The 17,715-nt window shown below is 48.1% G+C and overlaps 1 protein-coding gene across 5 annotated transcripts in view; it reads left to right on the top strand.

Moving 5' to 3' along the window:
- The window catches only part of LOC119212993 (FERM and PDZ domain-containing protein 4-like), a 45,739-nt gene extending 28,142 nt beyond the window's left edge, over positions 1-17,597 (top strand). For 3 of the 5 annotated variants that reach the window (XM_037463936.2, XM_037463952.2, XM_037463962.2), the window contains exons 2-16: positions 590-712; positions 3,663-3,814; positions 4,635-4,737; positions 5,369-5,414; positions 5,831-5,935; positions 6,184-6,291; positions 7,148-7,279; positions 7,668-7,787; positions 8,254-8,390; positions 8,774-8,900; positions 10,914-11,003; positions 11,150-11,332; positions 11,440-11,578; positions 11,949-12,950; positions 13,224-17,597. In XM_037463936.2, the coding sequence (XP_037319833.2) occupies positions 590-712; positions 3,663-3,814; positions 4,635-4,737; positions 5,369-5,414; positions 5,831-5,935; positions 6,184-6,291; positions 7,148-7,279; positions 7,668-7,787; positions 8,254-8,390; positions 8,774-8,900; positions 10,914-11,003; positions 11,150-11,332; positions 11,440-11,578; positions 11,949-12,950; positions 13,224-16,594 (5,938 nt within the window). In that variant the 3' untranslated portion in view covers positions 16,595-17,597. The remainder of the gene's footprint in view (positions 1-589; positions 713-3,662; positions 3,815-4,634; positions 4,738-5,368; positions 5,415-5,830; positions 5,936-6,183; positions 6,292-7,147; positions 7,280-7,667; positions 7,788-8,253; positions 8,391-8,773; positions 8,901-10,913; positions 11,004-11,149; positions 11,333-11,439; positions 11,579-11,948; positions 12,951-13,223) is intronic. The other 2 variants (XM_037463946.2, XM_062561402.1) reach the window with 2 other exon arrangements.
- Positions 17,598-17,715: the final 118 nt, after the last annotated feature.

Below are 17,715 nucleotides of genomic sequence, written 5' to 3'. Positions count from 1 at the left end.
GGCCATCAACGGGCCCGATGGGTGCGCTTATTTGACCGCGGTTGATTGCACTAAGCAGTGCGATGTCACACCGCAAACCACACACACATGCAGACATAGACGAGAGGTCACGCTAATTGGCCCGAGAGGTCCCTGAGCGGTTTATCCACGGAGGGGGGAAAAGGAGACTTATAAATTCACCTTTTATTCTCTTCTTGAATGATGTACCTCTTGATATAAGTAGATGCACGTGCCGGGATGTTTATGCATGAGTTCTGTTCCCTGTGGGTCTTCTCCTCCAACTTAAATATGTGTTGGAGCTATTACAATAATCGGTAGCTTCATTTAACTTGTTTTTCTTAAAAGTGACTATGGGACGGTGGAATGAGAGACTTTGGCTTCTTAAAAATGATCTCTGTGATCTCACTCTGCTATGGATCAAGAAAATGGTCCTTGTTTAGCCATTCTTCCTTCCAACAAATTACAAACTAAGTAGAATTCAAGCGGATGTTCGCTTCACCTGTCTCAATTACCTTTCACACAGATAAAAGCACATTTTTGGCCATGTGTGACAATCAAATGCTCATTTTCCCCGTCCTTTATGTTTCAGCCATAAGAACAAAATGTCGGGCTGGCCGCCCCCTGGCCCAGGCTCCTGGGCTGGACTGCAGGGGCCTCCATACAGCTGGGACAGCATGAACACTGCCAGGGAGGGACGGGACTGCCTCGCCAAGTAAGTACAGCATGACCATGCCGTGTGGTCACGTGTGTTTGTATGATGTGCAGTCATCCCGTAGAGACGCTGCAGGAGCAGCATTAGCAGTGGCAGTGCAGGGTTCAAAGGTTGTTTTAGAAGACTCTCCCCCCTTTAGTCCAGAAGGCATCACCTCGTTTAATCCCCCGATAGAGATGATTTTTGCATGCACAAATGGCTTTGTGTGGTGGTGAAACCACTCCTTGAATTAATTGATGACGGCTGCATATGTCTTGTTGGTTCAGTACTTCCTTTTCCTGTTTCCTGTCTTATCCTCTGTCTGTATCTGTTTTGCTGATACTTTTCCTCTGGAGTGTTTTCACCATTACGTCTTTTTTTTTTAATCGATTAATCTATCCCCTTAGGCCACATCCTTTTTCCCTTCGATCTATTCTTGTCTTCTTACCTCCTCTTTGATTTAACCCCGAGACATCAATTCCCCCCCTTTGGTCTGTGCTCTCCCAAGGCTGGCCTTCTGGTCTTCAGTGGACAAATGCAACACTGATCAAATTAACCACTTGGCACACTGAGATTATTTTCAATACTGTCTGGTCTCGTTTCCTTTCTTGCTCTCCTGCCGACACACAGTGCCGTGGATCCTCTTTAGGCTTTGTTTTCTGGGATATCCCCTCCCCTCCTCCTTTTCACTCCCCCTCCTGCGTCTGGTGGAGTCAAAAATGACAGGGGAGACTGCTCTGTGTATGTGGCGTTTTTCCCAGAGCAAAGCTGTTGGCTTTAGTGGAGGTGACACAGATCGAGGGTCCCGATTGGATTTCTGGGAGACGTAAAGAGAAGAGAGCCAGAGAGCGACCAAAGCCAATAGTTTATTTAACTACATTGGACAGATATCTCCCCTAACCTCTGCAAACATGATTATTGAGTTTGTCACTGTCATTCTCCACTCAAGTGTCAGTGGATTTGAACTCTTTGTAATATGGCTGCCAAGCTGTATTTATTTGCACATATTGTGAAAAAAATGGGAATTTAGAAAAGAAATAAGAAAGAAAATAACGAATCAGTATAGAGCATATTTTCTCTTATCTGAAGTCCCTTCAGGAAGGATTTTTTTTACAGTCTGTGTTGAGTAAACATATGCCGTTCTGTGTGGACGCTCATTGACGTGGAAGGTTGTGGTGTGTGATCATAAGATTATTCGTGTGTGCTTTACAAACCCGACCAACTGCTTTGTGGCAGTAATCCCTGCTGACACCTAACATTGGTCCCTGTTGCCTTTGTCATCGGTGTCCCGTTGCCCTTCAAGGATGTTAGGGATACAATAATCAAACATTAATCTCTAAGATAATCAGTTATACAGACGTGATTATTTCATTCAGCCTTCAGTTGTACTAAGCTCCACAAGACAACAGGGTGGTATACAGCCTGTGTGGATTGCTACTCCCAGCATGTCACCAGTGCTCCATCCCGATAATATTAATCAGCGGTTAACATTTGAGAACAATTTCAGTCAATGTAAATGAAAAAAAACCTTGAACAATTCAAATTCACAAGAAGCAGCAGCGTCACAGTGAGCTGAATCATGTGCGTGATTGTCCCATACTTCCATGATGCGCAGCAACAACAAGAGGATGTGACCTTTTCGGGTTGAGCTCGGTCCTGACCCTCATGCCATCGCAGCTCTGCCCTCCCATGGGATTAAATCCCACTGAACATGGGCCCCCATCGCAGATTGGAACACGCCTTATTACAAACAGATTCAGTCCATAGCCTCCCCCCTTTCTCTGTATGCACAGTACAGATCAATGTGATAATGAGACAAATTATGAGAAAGTGCAAGTGGGAAAGAAGGTCCCAGATGTTGGGACTGACTGTTGGACACAAAGTCGGTTGAGGCAAGGCTGCAGGTATATAGACAGCTAGGTAAATATGTGTGTTGAAACCACAATAAACATGCACAATCTGAAAGCAGTAATGCCTGTTGAATTAAAAGAGGGACTTTATTTTAGCGTTGTTACAAATAAATAAGACACGTGTGACTATTTGAAGGTCAGGCCCAATCAGGCATGCTGTCGTCTTTATGGGCAGGAGAGGCAGCCAGTTTAGAAAGGACGCCGGGATGGTAACAATGGACACCCCGGCCTGTGCGGGAACTAAGGTAACGCCTGCCAAAGGAGCGTTTTGAGCTGTGAAGGAAGGAGACGGCGGGGAAGGGCCGGTGGGAATAGAGATGGAGAAAGAATGAATGAATCAATGAGTGAAATGCAATGAGGTGAAGAAAAGGACAATATGATACTTAATACCTTACCTAATATTAACCTGTGATTTTACCATTAAAAATGAGCATTGCTGTTTTTGAAATGAGACTGACAAATCATTTGTTAATATTGATAAAGAGAAAAGATGTCTTTGTAGACTCACAATTTGCATAGTTCAGCATGCAATTATATACATGACATTGTGTTAATGACAATGTGACAATGAAAGCAGTCAACAGTAGCAGTTAAGAAGACAACCTTTACGCAGTCAGTTTGAACTGACTTGATTTAAATGATTGGTAAACTTTAACTTAGAATAGACTTTGGAATAGATGCAAGGACCAAATTGATTTCAGATTTGAGATCTTTGGCATTTGGTGCTCTACCGGCCTGTGCTCTTTATAAATAGCACTAAAGCATAACATGTTGTGCTAATGCCCAGACCTGAGCCAGGGCTCTGATTTATGAGCAGCTGATTGGATGGTTCTAATCATCCGCTCCACGTTTAATGTTTTCTTTCAGAGCTACAGCTAATTTATATTGGAGGAATTAATGGATTGATTTAATTTTTAATCTCCACTCATATTATAATCATAAAATAGATCCCCACCTTAATCTACAAGGCGGTCATTAAGCCTATTACAAGTTAAATCTCTTGTCAAAGTGAATCTGCTGACTCATACTCCTCTCCTTTTTTCCCTTCTTCTTCTTCCTAGCCAAGTGTCCCAGTGCAGCTCCCTGGAGGAGGTCCACCTGGACGGGGTCCCGCCCGCCCCCCGCCTGGTGGAGATGAGACGGGACCCGGTCCTTGGCTTCGGCTTCGTGGCGGGAAGCGAGAAGCCGGTGGTGGTCCGCTCTGTAACACCAGGTAGGCCTCTGTAAGGCCAGGTAGATGGTCAAATTTCACTGAAAGTGCATTAATACACCTCGACTAAGTTCAGTGTAGCCTTGCTTCCAGTGTGAGTCACCTGAAAACTGCGGCACTAAACTGCACTAAACTGACTGACGGCTAGAAAAGCAGTATTCCTTGCCTGAACCGTCAACACTGAACATATGATACCGATAGATAGACTGAGAGAAGATTAACTAACAAGCCGGAAAGCAGGGCCTGATACGTCCGGAGGGGTTTGCATGTTTGAAAGATTGCACTGAGCGATTTTATCCGTTCCTGCTCGGTGTTTGAAGCGTGCCTGTCAGTGCAAACAGTCGCCGTAGGGATCGCTGAGAAGCCAGCCGAGCAGAATGCTGGTTGAACAAGTACCGCCAATTAGCCCCATACAAGGAAGACAACAAACACAAATGAATGTGGAGTTTTCTTTCTCCTGGAAGTGTTTATTTACTGCTACCAGCCGTCAGCTACGGGAGCTGCAACAACACACACACACACACACACACACACACTGATTACCTCAATAACCAACCAGTTGAAACAATGAATATTGGATTGACAGTTGTTGGCAAATATCCTTGTATATTATACAGCATGTGCTCTGGGACGCGGCAGTTCGTCAATGCATGTGTCAGGAGTCGGACACGCCCACGTAAGCTGTGAGCTGCTACATTGATATGCACCGTCCATTCAGCCGTCCCTCGGCTGATTCATTTCCCAGACTTTGGCTGACGGAGCGAAAAACTCTCTCTATGCGCCGTCATCGACCACGGCCTGCGTGCGTTTGTGTTTCGCCTAGGTGGTCCGTCGGAGGGGAAGCTGCTGCCAGGCGATGAGATCATCATGATCAACGACGAACCCGTCGGATCGGCTCCCAGAGAACGAGTCATCGACCTCGTTAGGTGACTACAGAAACCCCCGGGGGGGGGGGGGGTGGCACTGTGATCTGTCAGAATCCAAGCTGTCGCAGTTCAGGTTCATCACGTGAGGGATTTTGTGGAGGAATAAGATAATCTCTCCCCCGAAAAACCCTTTTGTGAAGGTTATGGATAACCTCAATCTAAAGCGCGGGTTGTCTGTCTGACCCTTTCATAAGCTATTAAATCCAAAGCTTGATGCACAGACTTTACATTTCTCAAACACTTTAATTCCAATCCGCACGTCAAACATAAAACTGTTTTAAATGGCAGGTTTAATGTGGATCTTTATCACTGATAACTGCCAGTGCCAAAACAAAGTCATTATCATTTGGAAATCTTAAAACCTGTGCTTATCACACAAGCCTCTTCATCATCACACACCATCCAGATGAAGAGAAAAGAAAACGAGCTTTTGCTATTTCGATGCACTCAGTTTATCACAGAGGATATCACAATTTAAAATGGGAGACTAATCAGTGTGTGTTTATCCGTGTTTGCTTGTAAGCGGTGAGTCCATTTCAGCCGGGCTAATCTTATCTGTCCATCGCTGTCAGCGGCGATAGTCGTGTCCCGATGATTCCTTTGCAAGTCATTGTCCTCTTTCTTGCTTCAGGAGCTGCAAAGAATCCATTGTGTTGACTGTCGTCCAACCCTACCCTGTGAGTAGATCAGCAACAAGGGTTGTATCACAGCAACCCTTGTTGTTTGCTGGTGTTTGTTTACAAATAGTAATGCTGATATAATAATCCAGGGAAAGGATCACTCTGTATGTGCATCGTGTCACTTTCGTCACAATAATTGATACATTAAAGTGACAAACACTGTGATTTAGTGACCTCTGTTTCATGCTCTGGTTAGTTGCTAGCATTTCTTTAAATTCTCTTTACCTTTCTATTGAAAAATAAAATTGAATTGATTTCTCCAGTGCAGCTAATGTGGAAAGCCGCTGTTTTTTCTCTCTCTTCATTTGTGCATGTATTTATCTATGCTTCTCTTCATCTCTCTCCCTCCATCTGTCCGACTCTTTCTCCCCCTTTGCCTCCCTTGTCTCTCTCTTTGGACCGTTGCCTCTTAGTCCCCTAAATCAGCGTTCATCAGTGCAGCCAAGAAAGCCATGCTCAAGTCCAATCCGGTCAAAGTGCGCTTTGCAGAGGAGGTCATTATAAACGGCCAGGTTCCAGTCAGTACCCACACACACACACACACACACACACACACACACACACACGCATATGTATGACCTATATAGGCAATGACAGATGGTTACCAAGTAAGACAGACAGTTGGTTGAATGCCAGTAACAAAAATTTGTCATGACATCGATGTACTTGAATAAAATCCATTCACATATTAGACCTCACCTGTATTCTGTGAGAGGGACGTGAAATGAACAGGATGAAAAGACTAATGATACTCATCCTTTTGCAGAACCTGGTGAAGGACAACTCTCTTCTGTTCATGCCAAATGTCCTGAAGGTCTACCTGGAGAACGGGCAGACAAAGTCTTTCCGCTTCGACAACAGTACTTCTATCAAGGTGCGGGTTTTTTGTGCGCTCCAACCCTTGGAGGCACACTTTGCGAGATTAGCAGTCCCTGCTGCATCTAGTGAAAATGAGTGCTTCTCGGATGCGCACACACACACACGCACACACACACACACACACACTGGAATTTAATCACTGCTCGAGTTCAAATTGTTGGAGTGGCACATTTATTCAATCTGTTATTTCAATCTGTTTGACTTGTAGATTCAGTTGCGATCCGGTTTGGCTCCTAGCGTGTAAACTAGGAAGTAAAACCGCTGAGTCACTATTTTTCTCTGCTGTCTTCACCTCGTAGTGTGTGTGTGTGTCTTAAAATGAAGTCATAGTATTAACATGGGCGTGGTCCAAGCAGCTCGCCACCCCCCCTCAACACACACACAATGCTTGAGTGACCCAGTCTGTAGTAATTTAATCAAATGGAAAATCTATAAATTAAGCTTTAAAGAAGATACTTGTTGCTTTCATCATTAAGCTCATAATATTACACAGCAGCCTTTTTAGATTTTATTTCCATTGTCAAATCATCAAAAAAAAACTGCAAATTCCGTTCTATTTTAGACACATAACTATGAGAGATAGTCTATGGCAACAGATCAAACAGTCATGTCAACTGGTGAACTAGTGTTCGCATGCTATTAAGAGGCTTTATTTGATTACGGTACACAATGATATGTATTCTCCAAAAGAATAAAAAAAGAAAACATTTCTCTTAGAGCATAAAATATGTAAATGTAAAAGATGGATGGGAGGTAATTCAACCATTTTGTTTACATTTAGATAGATAGAACATTTTAAAGTGAATGAATGCTCTAATAAAATGATATGTAATAAAGTATTTTTACTTCAGGACGTGATTCTGACCCTACAAGAGAAGCTGTCCATCAAATGCATCGAGCACTTCTCCCTGGTGCTGGAGCACAGGACGGAAGGCGCTGGAAGCAAACTGCTTCTCCTCCATGAGCAGGAGATGCTTACTCAGGTCAGAGACGTTTCCTCTGTGTTCACTCTCTTTGTCTGACATGCGCACACAAACGCACACAAACGCCTGCTTAGTATTCACACAGCATTTGGGCCACGGTGGCATTTATCAGCAGTGGCACAGAAGGGCCGACAGCACACACACACACCGTCATAGTGTCCACTACATTCTAATGAGGTAGTAAGATCACAAGAGGACAACTATAATATTCAGATGTGGAGCTACACGCTTGTGGACACGTCACCGTAATGCATCCGAGTGTCACTCTCAGTGACAAAAGCGGAAAAAGAACATGCTTTTTTCCTCCACCCCGCTCGTCTGTGACCCTTCTGTATCGCTTTCTCTCTCTCTTTCTCCCTCCATGTCTCCCACCTGTCTGTGACCCCAGGTGACCCAGAGGCCCGGCTGTGAGGAGATGAAGTGTTTTTTCCGACTCAGCTTCGTGCCCAGGGACCCCGTGGAGCTGCTCCGGAGGGACGCTGTGGCGTTTGAATACCTCTACGTACAGGTGAGCCTGAAACGGGGTCTGTGAAATCGGTTGTCAACTTTGAGCTCGATACAATCCTGCATATGCTTTTGGAAATTCTTAATGGTACTCATGAGATGGATCTTGTCATGGCAAAAATTAGCAAATAAAGACCGCAAATACAAGAAACATTATTGTCTTAACTACTCTCTAAAATAATAGATTGCTTCACCATAGAATTCCTCTGATAATTTACTCAAGTGAAAATAGCCTGAAAGAAGGGAAGCTGATCTTCAGTTCATCGTTTTGTATATCCGAGTCCTTCTCCAGGGACTGGAAGCTGTATCCCTTCTGACAGAAACTTGAGTCTCTAAGGTTGGGAACAACTTATTTCAACTCTGCTGGAACGCGCTGCTGCTTGAATCGCTCGATGGGGAAATGAGCCGCGTTTCGCCAGCCCCAATGGATTTGGGTTCCCTATGTAACGCTGCTTCTTGCTTTGCCGTAGAGTTGCAACGACGTGGTGTTGGAGCGCTTCGGCACCGAGCTCAAGTATGACGCGGCGCTGCGACTGGCCGCTCTGCAGATGTACATCCTCACCATGACGACCAGACAGAGCCAGAAGGTGTCCCTGAAATACATCCAGTGAGTTTAGGGTGAAAAGCCACGTTAGTGGGTTGTGTTTTTGACACTTCCAAACATAATCTGTAGTGTCAGACGGTTGTACAGCCTGGAGCTGCTCCTTCAATGCTAAATAATGAGAGCTGACTTTTCATGGATGGTTTTATAAAGGTTTCTCAGGGATTCATCGTCCTTTTCTCCATTCTCTTCTGAAATAAATGGCATCCATACATTTGTGCAAAAGACCCTCGTACAAACGGGTGTTGTTGTTGATAACTTGCACAAGCAAAGGGATTTAGTCGAAAGCGGGGCAATAACCCTTAGAATCCTTTCAGCTATTGACTGCCGTTGTTTAACCCCGGGTCTGACACGGTGACTCTGTGCTGAAATCAATGCGCTCTTAACAGAAAGGAGTGGGGTCTGCCGCTGTTCCTGCCCCCCGTCGTGCTGTCCAGCATGAAGGAGAAAAACATCAAGAAGGCTCTGACGCACATCCTAAAAACCAACCAGAACCTCGTGCCTCCAGGGAAAAAAGTAAGCAGCCCCCTTTGTCTTTCTTTGCCCTTGTTAGCAAACTTCTGACACACACACACACACACACAGTTATATACACATGCACAGTCCCATTTTTGTGTGACGCGATATCCCAAAATAGCAGCGGTGCCGTGCTCGACCTTGTAAAGGTTCTCACCCTTGTCAACCTGAGACCCTCAGTCGAGCCCGACCACGCATGCTAATGTGAAAAACAAGCAAAATGCTCCGCATAATCACATATTCATATTCACGCACGTGTCGCGCTGGTCTTAGAGCCGCCTTGTCGACTTAAGCCTATCTTTTTATTTTCAGTAAGACATGCTTTCATACTGTAACCCCCATATTTACTTTGACACGTGAGGATAAACGACTTTCCACAATAATGTTAAAATGTTCTTACTTAAGGAAGTGATTTACTATCAGCTGTCATACAAATAAGGTTAGCTGCAAGTGAATCTCAGTTAGACTGTTGGAACATATGGGGCGTGGGTGGGGGGCTTCCAGAGTGAATTATAAGTGCATGTGGATGAGGAAATGCTGTACTGTGATTAAAAACCCTTGGTGACAGTGTGCGTTATAGTGATGCACTTGGGCCCTGTAGTTCATCCTGAGTCGATCCCACTGCCGCCATAAATAGTCCAAATATGTATTCATCCTGGCTGAATGTTGTGACTCCTTATATCTAAGAACTGCACAGCCCAGCTGTTTCCGGGAATTACTCTTTTTTTAAAGTGAATATATATATTTGGCTTATTGTTTTTGTTTTAAATCTTCAGTAGAAACAGATCATTTTAACCAGACAATATCATCCTTCAGCTCCCTATCTCATATCTATATACTTGTAACATCAGTTTCTCACACATGGATAAATCAGATTTGTTCTTTTTATGCATTCACTTGCAGCAGTGCCTCTTTTCAACCGACGCCAGCAGATGTTTGGATCTTGAACCAATGTCAAGGACATATGGGAGTTTGTTGATAGATGCCGTGCTACTCTGTGATTTGCGAAAGCACTTGCATGTTTAGCAGAATGACGGACAATACAATTGTGTTCATCACCTGAAAAGCAACATTAGCATTGCTCTAAGCCCAATGAAATCTACCCAACAGAGCTTCTATTAGTGGATCAAGGAATGTAGTTTACATTGAAGAGCCCTGAGTTCCATAAGTGTGTGTATAATGTCAATAAAATGTCTTCGGCCTACGAGAGCTATATCGATCTCGTTCCTCTCAGCCTGGAGCAGTATGATGTGCTGGCTAATCATTTGCATTCACAGCTGACTCCGATCCCACTGATCCAAATTAGCCCTCGCCAAACGGGACGTCTCTCGCGGTTTGGTGGAGCAAGAACTTCACCCAAACAAAATGATGCTTAGAGGTGTCTGCCAAGGTCAGACATGCCATTAGCCTTTAGTTTTCACTGGAGGTGCATCATCAGCTGGATGTACAACATGTTAGTTAAACGGAAGGTGATTATCATAAGTGGCGATAAAGGAAGCATGATATGTGACACACAAACCGTTGCATCTGCGATGCACAATAATTGTCTTCCCCGAGAAAATGCTTCTGAAACATACACTCAACATGCCAGTTACATAATAATACCAAAAAGGTGTACGAGAACAAAGTGAGAAGTGGCGAAGTAACAATAGATGCATAAAACATGAGGGGTTCTGGATGTATTGTTCTCATTACAGTGTAGTCAGCGGTATTTAATGCTAAAATACAATTTGGGTCCTTTTCAGATTAAATTTTGAAAGTCCCTCAGACCCTAAATGGCCAGAGAGGAACACGTCCACCCAAGCACGGCGCAAGGAGAACTGCAGTGGAGCAGCGCTTTAGACTTTAATCAGATTTAAATAACATGATTGGATATAATGAAAAATCAGTGGTCTGGATCAGTATGGCTTGAGAGTGCTTTGCATCCTGACATTAGAAGACAAATGTGTCCGTGCAGGTTGAAGTGATTTGGTTTCGACTGCTTACTAATGTATTTCTCTTCCCATGGCGCAGCTGACTGCGTTGCAGGCCAAGGTGCATTACCTGAGGTACCTCAGCGAACTCCGACTCTACGGAGGGAGGGAGTTCAATTCTGTACTTTTGGTAAGGAGTAATTAGTCCTGGGAAGGGTTCGTGCAAGTTTTCAAAACCTTCTTTAATTCTCTTAAATCTTAAATCTCTTAAAATGACATGAGGATTTGTTTTTGAGTACTTTTAACTCTCTTATGCATCCGCACTGCTTTCTGTAGCAAGGGGAGAAACAGACCGAGGTGACGCTGCTGGTGGGCCCCCGTTACGGCATCAGTCACGTCATCAACACCCGGACCAACCTGGTGGCCCTCCTGGCCGACTTCAGCCACGTCAACCGCATCGAGATCCTCACCGAGGACGAGACCAACGTCCGGCTTGAGCTGCACGTTCTGGACGTCAGGGTGAGCGCGGTTTCTTTCTGAGAACGGAAGCAGCGGCGAGCGGCGCTCTCGCCCCAACACAAATGATGACAGCCCGTGGTGCATCTTTTCTTTCTTTTTTTCCACAGCCCATCACGCTGATCATGGAAGCCAGTGATGCAATGAACTTGGCCTGTCTCACGGCGGGCTACTACCGCCTCCTGGTGGACTCGAGGAGATCTATCTTTAGCATGCCCTACTGCAATAGCACAGGAGGAGACGACGCTGGTGAGTTGACACAGTTTTCCTGTTCAGTTGTAAGTTTACAGTCAGTATTTAGTATTTATGTTTCTTTTATCGAGACGGTGCATTTGAAAATGTGCTGTTTCTAGCACAGTTTTATTCAAGAACATTGTAGAAATAAGTAGCAAGGTCTTTGGCCTGGCAGGACACTCCATATGAAACCTTAAAACATAAGTAGAGCGGAAATGCTCAGGGCTTGAAAAATTGAGGCTTTGTGGTGCAGCATTAAAACCTCAAAAAGCCTTCAAAGTGGAGCACTCAAACGTCTAGTGAAGAGGAGGCAGCCACTTTAAGATTCAATCAACATAAAATATAAAACCGCATCAAATAATAAGTGCGTCGCTGCTGTCTGCAGGTCAGGATCGTGTCCTGGAATGGCCGTACAGCACGTCTCTGGGGGACAACGAGGAGCCGTCACAGAGCCAAGGGGAGATCTACAGCAGGGACTCTGATTATCCCAACAATGGACGGAGAGAAAACAGCATCTCTTCATACTTCCGTGAACCCCCGAACCCCGACAGGGACCCCGGGACGCGGAGGAGCCCGCTGCCACCTCCTCTTCCCCCCGCCACCAGACACAAACCTCAAGACTCTCCTCGGAGCGCCAAAGTGTCGTTCATATTTGGCGGGGACCCACCCTTGAACGAGCCCAAGCAATCCGGCTACGACAGACTGCTGGAGAGCCCCGAGGCCCCCGAGCAGAGGCGGCCCCACTCGCACAACAACACGGACTTCCGGCCGCATGACCGGCCGCCATTTCATTTCGCCGGTCTGACGCACGTCTACAGTAACATCCTGACGGAGGAAGGCGGCGAGGAGCCCCTGCTGCGGGATCTGTTTTATCGCGACACAACGGACGACGCGGAGGACGACGACGACGCCTCCTGCGAGGAGGACTCCATCGGGGGCACGCCGGTGGGCGACGACGGGGGAGACCAGGGGGGCGGGCCCGCCACGGCGGCCGGCCAGGCGGCCTTCTTGGCGTTCTCCGGCTCCACTGACGACATCATCGACCTGACGTCGCTGCCCCCGCCCGAGGGAGACGACAGCGTCATGGACGACGAGGACGACACGCTGCTGCAGACGCTCAACCTCGCCATCGCGGCGCCGCCCCCGGGCTTCCGGGACAGCTCCGACGAGGACGCGGCGCCGGAGGGGAGGCCGCTGAGCACACACGACAACGACGACATCCCGGTGTCGCTGATCGATGCCGTTCCAACGCAGGGCGAGGGGGAAGGGAGCCGAGGAGGGGAGAGGAGGCTGGAGAATGCGGTCATGCATACTCTGCAAGCACTGGAGGCTCTGTCCGTCTCTGAACAGAGGCCCCCCCCGCCGCCCCCCAACAGTAGCAATCCAGGTCTGTACAGTAGAGCTGGGTCCCCACCTTTGTTAAATATTACTTTGCAAATCAATAAATCCTGTGTCTCAGTCTGCGGCCGTCTCGCTCTCTTTTTTTCATTTAGAAATGTTGTGCTACAACAGTTGATTGCCTTTTTGTAAATATTCATTTTGTGTTTTCTCCTTTATTTTTTTGTTACCTCTTGTAATATTTTGTACCATGGAACAGCACCAGCAGCTAGCTTGGTTGACTTAATGAGCCATATTTAACCTATCATCTCTTATCTTATAGGTGTATACTCGTCTCGAGGGTTCAGCCCGGAGTCGTCCTCAGATTCCGGCAATGAGACCAACTCCTCGGAGATGACAGAAATCTCCGAACTGGCGGCTTCCCACAGGCTCAACGAGAGCCACATGCGTCTCCTGTTGGCCACGAGGGAAGGGTACCAACCTTTACTCGAGGAGAAAACGGATTTCCCCGCCTCGCCAAACACAGCGGGGACGATACAGAAGAAACCCCGTAGTCCGAACCGCCACCTACAGCCTCCGGCCGTCCCCCCGAGACGGAGCCCCCTTTTGGACACGGCTTCATCGGGGCCCGACAGCCTGGCGGTGAGATCCCAGACGAAACTCTCAGCCACTCTCCAGCGGCCGAGTTCCACCACGCCGGGGGGCAAGCATCACAAAAAGTCGGCGGACTCGAGCGGCAAGTACAACACGTTCAGCACAAGGGACGGGCACCGGGGGGAGAGCGGTGGGAGCCGCGTCCGTCCCGAAATGGACCAGCGCACTTCATTCAGCGAGCGGGAGGAAGGTCAAAGGAGACAGAGCTCTTTTTTGGAGGAGACTGCCGCGTCCGAGGACGTGGCAATGAACAGCCTGCCCCGCGACCACGCCAGGGTTCCCTGCCCTCCCTCCGCCAGCTGCGACCGCCTGTCCGATGTGGGGCACTGCGGTGCAGAGAACGGAGCCGCGGCGGTTGAGCAGGATGAGCATCTGGTTGTGGCCTCGCTGCTGTCTCAGACCACAAAATCCAGATCCGTGGGGTCGGACCAGGCGTCGGACGTGCAAAATGACCACCAGCCAATCTCTAGACAGCAGAGTGTTGCGCGGTTGTGCGAGTACCACCTGGCCAAAAGGATTTCCAATTTGCAAGGGGAAGCCCACAGTTCGCTACAGGGCTCTCTGTGCTCGTCGCTGGACGCCGGCGGCGGCAGCACCAACAGCAGTGCCTGCGGCACCCCGAACGACTCGCCCCTCGGCCCGGGCGCGGTTGAATCCAAACGCCACCATTTGCAAAGGCACCCGCTCTCGAGCTCCTCCTCCTCATTAATCAGGGTGCTAAACTATGAGGACAGCAAACCCGGAATCCCTCGAGGCGCCCCGAGCCAGGGCGGTCAGGGAAGGGACCTCCACCCTCATGCAGACCCCGCCCTGCTTCGGAAAATGCTGCCCAACATTCACCCGCCCGCTGCCGGGGCCGAACCGGGCCGCCCCTCCTCGGCCACGCCATCTAAGCATAAAGAGACGACAGGTACTGTGGGCAAGAGGCCTCTGAATGATCTGCATGCTAAGCAACAGGCCTCTTTAAAGGGGCTGAACCAGAAGGAAGGCAGCGAGGCCTACAGGCAACTGATTAACTATCTAACAGTCAGCCAGATGCACCAGGGAGGGAAGCTGCACAGTGCAGGCTTGGGAGGGGCAGTAAAAAAGGACACCCGGCGCTTTATCACGAGCAACCCTCAGCTCGTCGAGATGGTAAAGAATAGGGGCAACACCATTCCCCGCTGCGCGTGTATGCCTTCCTCCATATCATCCCCATTCCTCAGCCCAAATTTAGTCGGCCCCAACACCTCGCAGCTGGCCAATAGAAACCCTCAGTCGTACCATTCTGCCACACTTCCCGCCAACCTCAAGAGAAGTTCTGACATGCATGCTCAGAAACTCAACGACAGTCTAGATTTCCCGCCGGCCACTGCCGAGAGGAGAAGCTCCTTTTCTGGCCTGGAAAGCGAACTAGAGAGGAGCGGCACGGACCCAGAGCACTTCCTGTCGCTGTATAAGAGAGAGGGCTGTGTGAGTCGTGACGGGGGATTCGTTGCAGGTGGAAACTGCGAGGGCGGGGGAACCGCTAACCGCCCCCCGCCTCGGTCGAGAAGCCAGCCTAGTAGCAGCGCTGAGGAATGGTGCAGGTCAGAGCCGCGGGGAAAGCATGCAGTTCGTCCGTCGCCACATTCTCGTCCTAACGATTCTCTTTGTTTCTCTGCTGCCCCCAGTGTAAGTGGTCAACGGGCTGACCTCAACAGCGTCTCACTAGGGAGGGGAGACCACCCTTCTGCTTTTGTCAGGCAGACATGTGCCGGCAATAGGGCTTGCGTTACATCTCCGACTCCCAACCTGAAACCTCCCCCTCCTCCACCTCCTCCTCCTCCCCCTCCCCCGCCTCCACCGTTGTCTCTTTCCTCGCAAGCCAACGCTAGCGCCGGCAACTCGGTACGCGCGCAGGATGCCTTCCATTCCACCCTGTCCCGGCCGAGTCAGAACCACATTCAGGCCCCGACCCCAGCCCAGACGGATCCCTGCTGCAATAGCCTGCAACGGGGCAGGGAGCTCACACGCAGCTCCAGCAACGTGACCGCCGCTTCCGGGAGCGTGGAGCTTCTGTTCGATAAGCCCACCCGGTGCCGCAGCCAGCAGCCCTTGTCGCCATCTGTGCCCCTGCAGGGTGAGAGCAAAGTCCAACGAAGGCCGACGAGGAAGCGCCTCTCCAAGAGCTACTCCCAAGGCTCTGTGTCCTGCCAGTCATGCTGGTCCACAGGCGGCGCGGCGGACAGCCGAAGGGCGTCCGTGGCACTCCCGCTGCAGAAAGACGCTAAACACGCGAAGGGCTCTCAGAAATTGGAAACCAGCCCCTGGAGGTGCAACGGGCCTTTTAGCTACTGCTTCTTCAAACGTAAGAGTGAGGGAGAGGAGGATGACATTGAGTGGGAGAGGCCGCGGCGAGGCCGCGGCGGGGACGACATGGGGAACGGCTGCGCGGCGGCATCGGGCATCATGCCCTGTGGCTCGGCCCTGGATGTAGCTGGCGAGCAGCTGTACGGCGAGGTCCTCAACAACATGAGCTTCAGCGACCGCCTGGCGCGAATCAACGCACTGAAGGACCGCATGTACTGCTTCCCGTCGGGCTTCGTCGACGTACGCCGCGACGCCAGCGAGCTCATCGCCCTGGTGAGGTCCAGCGTTGGCCGCTGCGATCGCGGGGCCCAGATGCCTCTGCAGGATGTGTCCCAGTTCAAGCAGCTCCTCTCGGTCGAGTCCAAGGAGTTGGGCCGGGCGTGCCGGAGGATGGCGCAGGCCCACAGCAGTCCCGAGGAGATGCTGCTAGCCGTGACCTGTAGCTTCCAGGTGCTATGCTGTCTCTGCGAAGCGTGCATGTGTCTGGTGAGGGGGCTCGGAGTCTCAGCCTCGCACCAACAGAGAGAGGTTGTGGCGAAGGTCGACGAGGTCGTTATGAACTACATCTGTCTGCTCAAAGCGGCCGAGGCGGCCACCGTGGGGACACCGGGGGAGCACAGCGTGAAAGCCCTGGTCCGCCACTCCAGTACCATGTCGGCCATTGCTAACGCACTTACCCGCTCCCTTAAAACGCTGCTTAGCAAGTAGAGGCTACTCTTTATGCTTTAAGTGTGGCCTACGCAGTCAGTATTAGTCTGTCTTTAAGCATCTTTTTATTTGTGGTTCTGCTGAAGGAGGACGGTCTTCATATAAAAATATATATATATAGTGTAAGAATAGCTGCGGTTTAACTTAACATGGCAGTTTAACATAGCTCAAACGGGGAAAAACGATGCTGAAAGGTGGTGCTATCTGACTGCACTTGCTTTTTTCTGATGACAATATTGTAATGTATTCACACAAAGCCATGCTGTCACAGATCTTTGGAATATGGTATGTACCTAATAGATATCATTTTACCTGTGCATTATGTAACTTATTTAAAAGAAAATGTATATAATGTACATACAATCAATATAAATATATTATTCGCCGTAGCAGTTCCAAGAAGCCAATGAGTGTTCAGCATAATTTGCGCCCATATTGTACACGGCTGGAGTGAATTCACATTCCGTTCAATCAGTTCATGAAGTGCAGTTTTACTACAGATATTTAGAATGTACCTGTAGAAATGTAGGTAAAAATGTATCACTGTCAGTCCAGTGAGGACGTGGTTGGTATACTTCAACCACTTGATTTAACCTGTTAAATATAACTGTGTAAAGGTGAGGATATTTCAACACTGGTGTTTTACAATAGAGTTGTATTATTTGTAAGAAGAGACCAATATTTGTTGGATTTGTTGACATTGCACTGCATTTACCACAGCTTCACAATTTACCATTTGGATATATATTCAACTAATAAACAGTAAATAATAAACTATCCTCACAAAAAGGAATATATTAAAGCTATAACACATAATCATTCATCATTTAGAGAAAAACATTTTGTCATAAAATATTTCAAATTGACCACTGTGTTCATTTTGTCTAATCGTTTTAAACTTGTGTTTTATCTTTTTTTGGACTAATTTTGTGCTTGAAGGACTCGTCATTCCACACCGTGGAACAAGATACAGTCAAGAAATTTAATTCCGGTTCTTTTTTTGTTTTTCAATAATCCACCAACGTATTAAACACATTTTACAGATATATTTGTGCCTCTTGGTTTGAATGATTGACTAAACAACAAGCTAGTGTTATTCAATCTCATATGCATTATGTTGT

The sequence above is a fragment of the Pungitius pungitius genome, chromosome 3, assembly GCF_949316345.1.
Source record: "Pungitius pungitius chromosome 3, fPunPun2.1, whole genome shotgun sequence".
Classification (NCBI taxonomy): Eukaryota; Metazoa; Chordata; class Actinopteri; order Perciformes; family Gasterosteidae; genus Pungitius; species Pungitius pungitius.
This window is presented reverse-complemented; position numbering and strand designations above follow the sequence as displayed.